Source organism: Nerophis lumbriciformis, linkage group LG31 (assembly GCF_033978685.3).
Source record: "Nerophis lumbriciformis linkage group LG31, RoL_Nlum_v2.1, whole genome shotgun sequence".
NCBI lineage: Eukaryota > Metazoa > Chordata > Actinopteri > Syngnathiformes > Syngnathidae > Nerophis > Nerophis lumbriciformis.
In genome coordinates this window covers 6,189,245-6,204,400 of record NC_084578.2, presented here as the reverse complement: position 1 = coordinate 6,204,400, position 15,156 = coordinate 6,189,245, and the positions used below count along the sequence as shown (strand labels likewise).

The 15,156-nt window shown below is 39.7% G+C and overlaps 1 protein-coding gene across 1 annotated transcript in view; it reads right to left on the bottom strand.

Moving 5' to 3' along the window:
* Positions 1-15,156, bottom strand: part of poglut2 (protein O-glucosyltransferase 2) — a 41,214-nt gene continuing 26,058 nt past the window's right edge. The window contains exons 7-10 of the mRNA XM_061926068.2: positions 9,361-9,570; positions 2,628-2,717; positions 2,434-2,538; positions 1-349 (exon numbers count right to left, since the gene is read on the bottom strand). Of these exons, the coding sequence (XP_061782052.1) occupies positions 332-349; positions 2,434-2,538; positions 2,628-2,717; positions 9,361-9,570 (423 nt within the window). The 3' untranslated portion in view covers positions 1-331. The remainder of the gene's footprint in view (positions 350-2,433; positions 2,539-2,627; positions 2,718-9,360; positions 9,571-15,156) is intronic.

The window sequence follows — 15,156 nt, the reverse complement described above, 5'->3', positions numbered from 1 at the left end:
ATCCAGATTCATGTTTCTGTAAAACTACATGTAAACATGGCATTAGATTATGCAGTTATCAAACCATGATTGGAATGGGTATACAAATATTAGGCGCAAACACAATATTTCAATCAATTGTGTCTGTTTTTGAGTGATTTTGTCCCACAAAAGTAGAATACTAGGATTATTCTAACAATTTACATACCAAGAGTAAAAAAAATCTTTATTAAAACTTATACTGTAAAACATTCAATATTCAAGTCATGATGGAGACAAACTATGGTAATAACATGTTATCACACAATATGTGACAAACATCAAAAAAGATGTGTGGTCTTCTTGGAAGTCATCAAAGTTCATCCTTCACCTATAAAAGAAAAATAAAGATTTTTGGTGATAAACAGATGCAATGCAGTCACTGGAAGAGAACACATCCCGGAGCGTTTTAATGCCTCTAAATGTATTTATTTACTAAAATCTGGACAGCAGTAAATTATAATGACCATGGCAATGACATCGTGTAGTTATTACTAGAGATCGACCCATGATTAGCGCCGATATTTGGCATTTTGACATACATCGGCATCAACCAAATACATACACGCATTATACCTGTATTTAGTATTTGAAAAAATAAATAAATAGTGAAGCAGATAGTAGTAACCACTACTCAAGCACAAGAAAAAGTTCCCTTTCGCTGGAGCCCTTTTTAATTTTTTTTCAAAAGTCATTTAAGAACTAGATGAGGCAATTCCTGATGGAATTGCGTGTGAATGCTCCAATGCTGAAGTTTAACTGAAATCCTGGATTTTTTTTTAAATTGTTGAAGTAGAACACACAATTCCCAAACAGGCTGAATATTTTGAAGCTGTAACAGTTTGAATCAGATGAAACATGTGGGAGTTGTGGAAATTTGAAGAATGTTCCATTGATTTCAATGGGAATTTCCCCAAATTTGGGAATTTCTGGAAAAGCGGGATTTTTTTGGAAAATGGTAAAAAAAAAAAACTTGAATGGTCTGAATAAGTTGAAACGGTTGGTGTTGGAATTTTTCAAATCGGCCGAGAAATGTTGAAGTTGTAACATGTTGAATTGAGAAATGGTATTACGGAATTCCTGGAATTTCGGGAAAACCAGGAATTTTTTCAGTTCAAAAAACTATGTCGTTTTTTTGTCCTGATTAAGAGGAATGTTTGGACGGTGGAACGGTTGAAATGTGTTGAAAAATGTGGAAGGAGTAGTCGCCAGAAAAAAGGGTGGAAATAGGGCTTTGGAAAACCAGGAATTCTGGAAAATCCTGGAATTTTTTTGAACTTGGAAAAATGGTAGTTTAATTTTCCAGGATGGTGGAATGTGTTGAAGGTGGAATGGTTTGAATCGGTTGAAAAATGTGGAAATGGTGGCAGTTTGAAAAATGGCCAATTCATTTTTGAATGGGAAAAATGTCCCAGAAAAACCTGGAATTTGGGGAATTTGTCAACGGAAAGCCCGTGATTCCCGAACAGGTTGAATATTTTGAAGTTGGAACCGTTTGAATCAGATGAAAAATGTTGGTGTTGTGGAAATTTGAAGGATGTTCCATTGATTTCAATGGGAATTTCCCCAAATTTGGGAATTTCTGTAAAACCAGGAATTTTTTGGAAAATGGAAAAAAAACTTGAATGGTCTGAATAAGTTGAAACGGTTGGTGTTGGACTTTCTCGAATCGGTCGAGAAATGTTGAATTGAGAAATGGTATTACGGAATTCCTGGAATTTCGGGAAAACCAGGAATTTTTCCTGTTCAAAAAACTATGTTGTTTTTTTTGTCCTGATTAAGAGGAATGTTTGGACGGTGGAACGGTTGAAATGTGTTGAAAAATGTGGAAGGAGTAGTCGCCAGAAAAAAGGGTGGAAATAGGGCTTTGGAAAACCAGGAATTCTGGAAAATCCTGGAATTTTTTTGAACTTGGAAAAAAGGTAGTTTAATTTTCCAGGATGGTGGAATGTGTTGAAGGTGGAATGGTTTGAATCGGTTGAAAAATGTGGAAATGGTGGAAGTTTGAAAAATGGCCAATTCATTTTTGAATGGGAAAAATGTCCCAGAAAAACCTGGAATTTGGGGAATTTGTCAAGGGAAAGCCTGCGATTCCCGAATAGGCTGAACAGTTTGAAGTTGGAACGGTTTTAATCGGGTGAAAAATGTGGAAGGTAAAGCGCACCAAAATCTGGAGAAGAAGAAGAATTTGAAGAAGTTTAATAAATAGATTAATTTTGGTGTAGAAAACCATGTGTGAATGTTTTGGTGCATTTACACAATAAAAAATACTCTCATTGTCAATTTATTCTCCCAAAATATGTTAACTTTTACTGCAAATTAATATTGGCTCCAAGTATCGGTTATCGGTCTCTTGGCTACAAATAATCTGTATCGGCCTCGAAAAAACAACATGGGTCGATCTCTGGTCCTTACCTGCGTCCGAAGGCAGGAACACGGAAACAGGTCATCACTGGGCTGTTCTACCAGCTCCATGCCTTCACGAATCTTTGGTTCTGTGACCTGGAGTCCAGCATATTCCTACACAGACAGAAATCACAATTCTACTCACAAGCAGATTGGCGTATTTGAATTCCTTTTTGTAGAAATCGCAACATTTTTACACATACCTGGAAGAGTTTGTAATAGTAGCAAAGTACGTTGTCGCCCATAAGGTGCTTGCGTGCAAACTGTTGGCCTGTAAGAGCAATTTTCTTGGCCTGGAAGGCAGAAATCACAGCAGTGTAAAACAGCACTGAAAACATTTACCCTATTTTTCGGACTATATGGCGCACTTAAAAGACTTTCATTTTCTCAAAAATCGACAGTGCGCCTTATAACCTGGTGCGCCTATTATACGGAATAATTCTGGTTGTGCTTACCGACCTCGAAGATATTTTATTTGGTACATGGTGTAGTGATAAGTGTGACCAGTAGATGGCCCCACTATGGACTGGACTCTCACAATATTATGTTAGATCCACTATGGACTGGACTCTCACAATATTATGTTAGATCCACTATGGACTGGACTGTCTCACTATTATGTTAGATCCACTATGGACTGGACTCTCACACCATTATGTTAGATCCACTATGGACTGGACTATCACTATTATGTTAGATCCACTATGGACTGGACTCTCACACTATTATGTTAGATCCACTATGGACTGGACTCTCACTATTATGTTAGATCCACTATGGACTGGACTCTCACAATATTATGTCAGATCCACTATGGACTGGACTCTCACAATATTATGTTAGATCCACTATGGACTGGACTCTCACACTATTATGTTAGATCCACTATGGACTGGACTCTCACTATTATGTTAGATCCACTATGGACTGGACTCTCACAATATTATGTTAGATCCACTATGGACTGGACTCTCACACTATTATGTTCGATCCACTATGGACTAGACTCTCACATTATGTTAGATCCACTATGGACTGGACTCTCACTATTATGTTAGATCCACTATGGACTGGACTATCACTATTATGTTAGATCCACTATGGATTGGACTCTCACAATTATGTTAGATCCACTATGGACTGGACTCTCACACTATTATGTTAGATCCACTATGGACTGGACTCTCACTATTATGTTAGATCCACTATGGACTGGACTATCACTATTATGTTAGATCCACTATGGATTGGACTCTCACTATTATGTTAGATCCACTATGGACTGGACTCTCACTATTATGTTAGATCCACTATGGACTGGACTCTTACTATTATGTTAGATCCACTATGGACTGGACTCTCACAATATTATGTTAGATCCACTATGGACTGGACTCTCACACTATTATGTTAGATCCACTATGGACTGGACTCTCACACTATTATGTTAGATCCACTATGGACTGGACTCTCACACTATTATGTTAGATCCACTATGGACTGGACTCTCACAATATTATGTTAGATCCACTATGGACTGGACTCTCACTATTATGTTAGATCCACTATGGACTGGACTCTCACACTATTATGTTCGATCCACTATGGACTAGACTCTCACATTATGTTAGATCCACTATGGACTGAACTCTCACTATTATGTTAGATCCACTATGGACTGGACTCTCACACTATTATGTTAGATCCACTATGGACTGGACTCTCACTATTATGTTAGATCCACTATGGACTGGACTCTCACACTATTATGTTCGATCCACTATGGACTAGACTCTCACATTATGTTAGATCCACTATGGACTGGACTCTCACTATTATGTTAGATCCACTATGGACTGGACTCTCACACTATTATGTTAGATCCACTATGGACTGGACTCTCACACTATTATGTTGGATCCACTATGGACTGGACTCTCAATATGATGTTAGATCCACTATGGACTGGACTCTCACTATTATGTTAGATCCACTATGGACTGGACTCTCACTATTATGTTAGATCCACTATGGACTGGACTCTCACACTATTATGTTATATCCACTATGGACTGGACTCTCACTATTATGTTAGATCCACTATGGACTGGACTCTCACACTACTATGTTAGATCCACTATGGACTGGACTCTTACACTATTATGTTAGATCCACTATGGACTGGACTCTCACACTATTATGTTCGATCCACTATGGACTGGACTCTCACACTATTATGTTAGATCCTCTATGGACTGGACTCTCATACTATTATGTTAGATCCACAATGGACCGGACTCTCACTATTATGTTAGATCCACTATGGACTGGACTCTCACAATATTATGTTAGATCCACTATGGACTGGACTCTCACACTATTATGTTGGATCCACTATGGACTGGACTCTCAATATGATGTTAGATCCACTATGGACTGGACTCTCACTATTATGTTAGATCCACTATGGACTGGACTCTCACACTACTATGTTAGATCCACTATGGACTGGACTCTTACACTATTATGTTAGATCCACTATGGACTGGACTCTCACACTATTATGTTAGATCCACTATGGACTGGACTCTCTCAATATTATGTTAGATCCACTATGGACTGGACTCTCACTATTATGTTAGATCCACTATGGACTGGACTCACACTATTATGTTAGATCCACTATGGACTGGACTCTCACACTATTATGTTAGATCCACTATGGACTGGACTCTCACTATTATGTTAGATCCACTATGGACTGGACTCTCACTATTATGTTAGATCCACTATGGACTGGACTCTCACAATATTATGTCAGATCCACTATGGACTGGACTCTCACTATTATGTTAGATCCACTATGGACTGGACTCTCGCAATATTATGTTAGATCCACTATGGACTGGACTCTCACTATTATGTTAGATCCACTATGGACTGGACTCTCACACTATTATGTTAGATCCACTATGGACTGGACTCTCACTATTATGTTAAATCCACTATGGACTGGACTCTCACACTATTATGTTAAATCCACTACGGACTGGACTCTCACTATTATGTTAGATCCACTGTGGACTGGACTCTCACTATTATGTTAGATCCACTATGGACTGGACTCTCACACTATTATGTTAGATCCACTATGGACTGGACTCTCACTATTATGTTAGATCCACTATGGACTGGACTCACAATATTATGTTAGATCCACTATGGACTGGACTCTCACACTATTATGTTAGATCCACTATGGACTGGACTCTCACAATATTATGTTAGATCCACTATGGACTGGACTCTCACTATTATGTTAGATCCACTATGGACTGGACTCTCACTATTATGTTAGATCCACTATGGACTGGACTCTCACACTATTATGTTAGATCCACTATGGACTGGACTCTCACACTATTATGTTAGATCCACTATGGACTGGACTCTCACTATTATGTTAGATCCACTATGGACTGGACTCTCACTATTATGTTAGATCTACAATGGACTGGACTCTCACTATTATGTTAGATCCAGTATGGACTGGACTCTCACTATTATGTTAGATCCACTATGGACTGGACACTCACACCATTATGTTAGATCCACAATGGACTGGACTCTCACTATTATGTTAGATCCACTATGGACTGGACACTCACACGATTATGTTACATCCACTATGGACTGGACTCTCACACTATTATGCTAGATCCACTATGGACTGGACTCTCAATATTATGTTAGATCCACTATGGACTGGACTCTCACTATTATGTTAGATCCACTATGGACTGGACTCTCACTATTATGTTAGATCCACTATGGACTGGACTCTCACTATTATGTTAGATCCACTATGGACTGGACTCTCACACTATTATGTTAGCTCCACTATGGACTGGACTCTCACACTATTATGCTAGATCCACTATGGACTGGACTCTCACACTATTATGTTAGATCCACTATGGACTCGACTCTCACTATTATGTTAGATCCACTATGGACTGGACTCTCACTATTATGTTAGATCCACTATGGACTGGACTCTCACTATTATGTTAGATCCACTATGGACTGGACTCTCACTATTATGTTAGATCCACTATGGACTGGACTCACACTATTATGTTCGATCCACTATGGACTAGACTCTCACATTATGTTAGATCCACTATGGACTGGACTCTCACTATTATGTTAGATCCACTATGGACTGGACTCGCACTATTATGTTAGATCCACTATGGCCTGGACTCTCACACTATTATGTTAGATCCACTATGGACTGGACTCTCACTATTATGTTAGATCCACTATGGACTGGACTCTCACACTATTATGTTATGTGGGATCTGAACCGAGGATGTGGTTGTGGCTTGTGCAGCCCTTTGAGACACTTGTGATTTAGGGCTATATAAATAAACATTGATTGATTGATTGCTGGCAGTCACACATAAGAGATACGTGTAGACTGCAGGATGACGCTTATAAACAACACCACAACTTGAAATGTTCCATTGAGAATATAGAACATTACACACGGCGCTCAAAAATCTGTCAGAATGGTTTAGTATGACTTTGGTAAAACTATGACGCCACACCGCTTGATGGATTGTCAACATATGGGTATTATTATGGTGTGTGTGTGTATAAGGACCGCAAAATGGTACCCATTAGCAGACATATTATCTGTTGTTTTGTTTCACAATATTAAAAAAAACAGCTTTTCTTACCTTCTGGTACCTGCGGATGTGTATTTGGGATCTGCATAAGTCCTATAAATTTTCGCCCGTCGTCAACAAGTGTCTTCTTTTTCTTTATCTTCTTATGTGACATTCATCCTTCGCTGTTGTCATTTCTAATATAAAGTAGTGTAAAGTTTTAACGTGTATCTCGCGATGGAAGCACAAAAAGTTACCGGTGTAGTGAGTTTACATTATTCACCCAAGGAACTTTAGTTATTAGAGAGTTCCGGTTGGACGGTTTTTGACGGTTGTTGTTGCACTAGTAGCTTCAAATGAGGAGATGCTGCTCCGTTATTGATTGAAGTAAAGTCTGAATGTCATTAAAACAGTTAGCTCCATCTTTTGACACTTCTTCCACTCCCGTCCTTGCACGCTACACCGCTACAACAAAGATCGCGGGGAGAAGACGCTGTCGAAGGTGAGCCACGTAAATAAGACCGCCCACAAAACGGCGCATCCTGAAGCGACTGTCAGAAAGCGGCTTGAAGATGATGTGTAAAACATCATCTATGCAACATTTTGACCAAAGAACTACCATTACATGTTCATACCTGCCAACTTTTGAAATCAGAAAAACCTAGTAGCCAGGGTCCAGGGGCCATAGGCCCCAGTAGGTCCAGGACAAAGTCCTGGTGGGGGGTTCAGGTTCGCCCCCCCGACGCAAAATGATTGTTAGCATTCAGACAGGTTAAAATGTTGCTAAAACCATCACTTTTCTATCAGTCACAGTGACTTTTCAAAACAAAAATATTACAGCAAAAATCATATGGGTTGATTGACATGTTTATTCTGTAAGCTAACTTCAATAGTTTGAAATTATTTTGACAGTTAATGCCAGTTATCCTGTCAACCTTTCACAAGACTTCAATTTGTTAATTGAAAGTATAAACAGTATAAACACTTTTTACAGTAAACAAATGGTAAAACAGTACTAAACAATTCCATTAAAAAAAAAATTGGTGTCATTATTAACTTTCTGTCCAAGCTTGTATAATCTACTGCCTTGTTCAATTGTAAAAAATATTGTAAAAACATTTCTATCACAATTATCATACTGTAAACATGGTAAGCTAACTTCATTAAAATTAATAGTCCTGTCAATAGCATGGAATTACAATTCAAATGTGGTTTTTTTTGTAAGCCTTTCAAAAGAATTCAAAATATGAAAAATTAATGAAAATTAATTTAAGCCATCAGACACTTGAAAAGTGGCACATCACATCTCTAATGTAATCATTTGAACTTTTCAACAGAAATAGCCCTGCAAAAATATTAAGGACATACTTCTGTATTTTGGTAGTTATGCTGTCAACATTTAACAAGATTTCTTCAACTTGGACTTGAAAGCATAAATAGTACAAACACTTTTAACAGTATAACAGTACTAAACAATTCCAATAGATAACATTGGTGTCATTACCTTTTTGTGGCTAAAATCCAAATTTAGCAACGGCATTAGACTTGTGTTTTTTTGTCCCAACGTGATCTTTTACATCGCTAATTCCTCCGTGTCCGATCGAAAAATCTTGTCTGCACAAGGTGCAATTCGCGTAGTTTTCACCCTTTTTGGAACGGATAATTATTCCCGGATAGGCTTTTGAATATTCTTCACGGAATGACTGCGGTTTTCTTTTCGGTTTAAGACTCGTTTGCGATTTTTCTCCGGCTGATTCCATGATCGTTCGCTCGTTTGGAAACAATGGCAACTGGTGCCTCGTGCTTGGCAGCGGTGCTATAAATAGCCTCGCGCATGGCATTCGGAATGGCTCGATAGGAAGTTACGGGAAGCAGTGTCGATTGTCATTGTTGTTATGCGATTTCGTGAATAAAACTTAAATTTTTTTTTTTTTTTTTAATGAATGAAAAACCGTATTTTTTATCACTGCAACCGTAACCCGGAATAGGTTGATGAAAACCGTACTAATTACGGGAAAACCGGAGTAGTTGGCAGGTATGCATGTTATGTAGACCACAAGGAAGTCTTTTACATTTAGAAAAAAATAAAAAAAACAAATGACTCCTTTAATGCGCCCTATAATCTGGTGCGCCTTATATATGAAAAAAGATAAAAAATAGACCCACTCATCAGCAGTGCGCCTTATAATTTGGTGCGCCCTATGGTCCGGAAAATATGGTACCAGGTAATAATCAACCGAGGAGCAACATTACATCACTTCACCTCGTGGTCGTGTTCTTGAGCCCACTGGATCTTTTCCAGTAGATCTTGGAGGTCGGCCCTGACTGGTATGTAGTGTTCCCATGGTGCGAGCTGGTTGTAGAAATGCTCGTAGTAGCCAGAATCCTGCTTCAATACCACGCTGTCTCCGGCCAAAAGGTAAGGCAGGCGGTATGCTGCCACCGTGCCGTCGATGTTTATTTGGTACTTGTACTGTGGGCAGAAGAGAAACACACGTGCTTCACTCAAGCAATTTACCAATCTACAATACATACCGTAAATTATGTTACTTTTTTCCCTACGCTTTGTACCCTGCGGCCTATAAAACAGTGCGGCTTTTTTAGGACATTTTCTTCCCTGACTGCGATTATACAAATTGTTAAAAAAAAGACCCTTGCGTGGTGTTCGGGTCTGTGGGACCCGTTTTCATTTTTTATTATAAGAAAAATGATACAATTAATTAATTTTTCAAACTGAGACTCACTGACTTTGGCTCATTTTCTGTGAAGAACATATATCAGAATACATATTTAATGACCACACCCCCCCCTACACATTTCTGTTACATATAAGATGTCCGGGTCCACTGGACCCAGGGCTAATAGAAGTGTGGAAATTGATGTTCTGTGTAACACACACACACACACACACACACACACACACACACACACACACACACACACACACACACACACACACACACACACACACACACACACACACACACACACACACACACAGCAGGCCTAGACAGGAGGAGGACAGAGTGTAGGTACTAGAGATGCGCGGATAGGCAATTATTTCATCCGCAACCGCATCAGAAAGTCGTCAACCATCCGCCATCCACCCGATGTAACATTTGATCAGAACCGCACCCGCCCGTTGTTATATATCTAATATAGACGATGCAAGGCATTAGTGAGGTTATAAAGCTTTTGCCTGTTAAAGAAAGGAGACTGATCCAATGCAGCACAGACATTCGCGTGCCACGCTGTCACGACCCAGACGCACACCAGTGCGCAATCATATGGGAGCCGCGCTGAGCGCACCTCCAAGCGCGTCTCGCTGCCGGCGACGGCCGGGTATGGGCCCGACGCTCCAGCGCCATCCATTTTCAGGGCTAGTTGATTCGGCAGGTGGGTTGTTACACACTCCTTAGCGGGTTCCAACTTCCATGGCCACCGTCCTGCTGTCTATATCAACCAGGGTGAGTCCCACCCCTTTCGTGAGCGCACTGCGCGCGGAGTGACCCCTGTTACGCGCCCCCGGCAACAGGGGTGGCGGGCAGGTAAGCTGCGCGGGCGGAGCGCGCGGAGTGACCCCTGTTACGAGCCCCCGGCCACGGGGGTGGCGGGCAGGTAAGCTGCTTACCTGCTGCGCGTGACGCCGGCCACGGCGAAGGCGGACGAGGCGGGGTGTCGGTGCGGTGGGCGCGGTGGTGACCCTGGACGTGCGTCGGGCCCTTCTCGCGGATCGCCTCAGCTACGGCTCCCGGTGGGGCCCTCTCGGGGGAAGGGGCCTCGGTCCCGGACCCCGGCGAGGCGTCCCTTCTCCGCTCCGTAAAAGTGTCCATCTCTTTTCTTTTTTTTCTTCTGTTGTGGCATATGCAGCAGGTGCCTGCTCGTTTTTCGTATGTGGGTAACAACATTTAACTATGTATATATATTTCCGAATTGATTTAACTGCCACCCGCCTGAATCTATTTAAAATCTCTCGCGGTTGTGCCCGCAAACCGCGCATCTCTAGTAGGTACACAGAACATCAGAGGGTCAAATGTGCGACAAAATGAGAGCAGACAGTGTTGACAAACAATGTTGCAACCTTGTGTGGGAACCGCAGGTGCAGAAGCACAAAAGAAGAATCCTTGTGGGATGCAGAAACTGGCAGAAAAATTTTCCGTGCAATCATTACTTTACATTTTTGAGCCTGAACATAAGGAGGAAGAACTACATGTTTTAGAAGCTGTGTACTAAAAAGATGCAGCTTTAGTGAAACACTAAGCATCATGTAGCATATTGCTAAGTGCTACACAAGATATATACGAACTATCAACATAATAAAACAATCACTTACTGTACAATGTCTGCAATTTCAATTACACGAGGGTTAAGAAGTGTGTTATTGTTTGTGCTATGGTGACATATTTTGGACGAGTTTGCACGCTGCAGGTGCTGCAGCGCCCTTCTGTTTAAATTGAACTTTCAACCGGAAGTAAAGGTGCCGTTCCGTCTTTTAGGCGTCTATCGAGTTTCTACTCGTACAGATTTATCATTCATCACTCCAAGCAGCATTTTTAAGTTTTACAATATAACTAAAACTGTTCTTACTGACTAAACCGTCCTATGTGTGATGTCTGTAGGAGTGTTTTCGTGCATATTTGTACGTGCTATCGTAATGTAATAAAGCCAGCCTTGTTAGCATTAGCTAATATGCTAACACTTTTACAAGCGTCTGTGTTAGTATACTTACAATGGGATTTTTTTGGTACCCGTTTTAGTTTTGTAAAACAGTAGTTACTGAGTCTGTTAAGCTAATTGGAGAGCTCGCTTCCGCAGCTAGTGGGTTCATGACGATGACTTCCGTTTTGTTTGATCAGCCGCTTTACTGCCCTGTTATAGAAACCGTTTGGAAAAAATTAAGATATGTAAATAAACAAATTTACAAAATCTTTCTGTGTAAATAACTCATTTCATAACATATATATCTGCAGCTTATATGTGTAAAAAATGTTTTCCTTAAATTTAGTGGGTATGGCTTGTATACCGGTGCTTTATAGTCCGTAAAATACGGTAACTCTAAATACTTTATTGTCTGAGGCTTATTCAAGCTGAAAGCTCAAAATCAGGGATGTGAGTATTACAACAATTTAATTTGATTCCGATTGTTGGGGTGACGACTGGATTTGGAATCGATTCTTGATTTTTGCAATATCTTATTTGTTATACAAATTATAATAAATTACCCATTATTAAAACGGGTTACATGTAACAAAAGCTCATCTTGGCTGCTGATCGGTACGTTAGATTTTACTCAAATCTGTTAAATCTATGGCGTTTTTCTTGATAAAGAGAGAAAAAAAACAAGCTTGTGATGATAGTAGTGTATACTGACTGGTCACTAGGTGTCAGTATAACGTCACATCATGTTATTTTGAAGGATATTCTTTCAGACACTTGTGAAAGGATACAAAGTATTTAATTTAAAAGGAGAACTGCACTTTTTTTTGCCTATCATTCACAATCCACAATCTTGCCGGAGATGGCGAGAAAGACACGAAAAGACGCTCATTTGTGTGTGTTTTTGTTTAACTTGTGTGAGGATTATGAATAATTCTCCATCTAAACGGGAAGATATAAACATCCCATCAGTCTTTATCCCAGTGAGAGCAGACATTGTACAGTAAGTGATGGTGTCATTATGTTGATATTTTGTATATCTTGTTAAGCACTTAGCAAAACTGCTACATGATGCTTAGTGTTTCACTAAAGCTGCATCTGTTTAGCACACGGCTTCTAAAACTTGTAGATTGTAGATCGTCCTCCTTATCTTCAGGCTCAAAAATATACGTTAGTGGATCATCATTAGTCCCAAAGTAGTCTTTGTCGTCTCTCATGAAGTCTGCCATGATTAGTGTTGTTGTTGAAGGGAAAAGCGAATGTTGTGATGCATCTGTGAAAATATTACGCCGCTTTATGCCTAAAATGATTAAAATAGGTAGTAAATATCACATGTTATGAATGTTATTACATTACATATAGTACAGGCCAAAAGTTTGGACACACTTTCTCATTTAATGCGTTTCTTTATTTTCATCAAAACTATGAATAAACACGTGGAGTTATGTACTTAAAAAATAAAGGTAAAATACCGTATTTTTCGGACTATAAGTCGCAGTTTTTTTCATTGTTTGGCCGGGGGTGCGACTTATACTGAGGAGCGACTTATGTGTGAAATTATTAACACATTATAATATTATTGATCTCATTCACGTAAGAGACTAGACGTATAAGATTTCATGGGATTTAGCGATTAGGAGTGACAGATTGTTTGGTAAACGTATAGCATGTTCTATATGTTATAGTTATTTGAATGACTCTTACCATAATATGTTACGTTAACATACCAGTTGGTTATTTATGCCTCATATAACGTACACTTATTCAGCCTGTTGTTCACTATTCTTTATTTATTTTAAATTGCCTTTCAAATGTCTATTCTTGGTTTTGGCTTTTATCAAATAAATTTCCCCAAAAAATGCGACTTATACTGTATATATTTTTTCCTTCTTTATTATGCATTTATGGCCAGTGTGACTTACACTCCGGAGCGACTTATACTCCGAAAAATACGGTAACTGAAAACTTTATATATTTATTTTTCAAAATAGCCACCCTTTGCTCTGATTACTTTTTCGCACACTCTTGGCATTCTCTCGATGAACTTCAAGAGGTAATCAACTAAAATGGTCTTCACTTCGCAGGTGTGCTTGAGGCTCATGGAGAGAATGTCAAGAGTGTGCAAAGCAGTAATCAGAGCAAAGGGTGGCTATTTTGAAGAAACTAAAATATAAAACGTGTTTTCAGTTATTTCACCTTTTTTTGTTAAGTGCATAACTCCACATGTGTTCATTCATAGTTTTGATGCCTTCTGTGACAACCTACAATCTAAATAGTCATGAAAATAAAGAAAACACATTGAATGGGGAGAAGGTGTGTCCAAATTTTTGACCTGTAGTGTATATACTTGCAGCATGCATATAAAACGATGATGGATGTTTTTAGAGCGCTTTATGGCATGGCGAAGTTGGTAGAGTGGCTGTGCCAGCAATCGGAGGGTTGCTGGTTACTGGGGTTCAATCCCCACCTTCTACCATCCTAGTCACGTCCGTTGTGTCCTTGGGAAAGACACTTCACCCCTTGCTCCTGATGGCTGCTGGTTAGCGCCTTGCATGGCAGCTCCCGCCATCAGTGTGTGAATGTGTCTGTGAATGGGTGAATGTGGAAATACTGTCAAAGCGTTTGAGTACCTTGAAGGTAGAAAAGCGCTATACAAGTATAACCCCTTTATCAGGGCCGGCCCGTGGCATAGGCCGTATAGGCAAATGCTAAGGGCGCCGTCCATCAGGGGGCGCCACGCCAGTGCCACAAATGTTGGAGAAAAAAAAGAAAAAAAAAAGTTGGTACTATTATTTCTAAATACAAAAAATAATCCCACGTTAATTAAAATGCAAAGTAAAGCCTATTTAATAGAAATATTATTAGTTACAACATTACCCCCCCCCTTTTCCCCCCGCACGGTGCGCCCCCTCCCTTCCCGTATCATGACTCTTTTTGGACGTCACCACATCAAAAAATCAACACAAGATGTCAAAACGGCCAAAACTGTCAGGTGCCCAGGGAAGAAAAAAGAGAAAAGAAGAGGAGGAGAAACGAGAAAAAGACAGAGGTAGCAGGTAGGTAATGTTAGCCTACATGAAATTATTTGTCTGTTACAGAATGTGATAGTAACCCGGCTTTTTAGCATTAAGCTAATGTTACATGATTCGGCAATTGCTAATCAATAAATAGCTAGTTCTGTTTTAACGTCGGGTTAATTTTGTGGAGGGGGCTAAATTGTTATGGAAAATAATAATGTAACGTTAGGTAATTACAGTACCGTATTTTCCGCACTATTAGCCGCACCTAAAAACCACAAATTTACTCAAAAGCTAACAGTGCGGCTTTTAACCCGGTGCGCTTTATATATGGATTAATATTACGATTCATTTTCATAAAGTTTCGATCTCGCAACTTCGGTAAA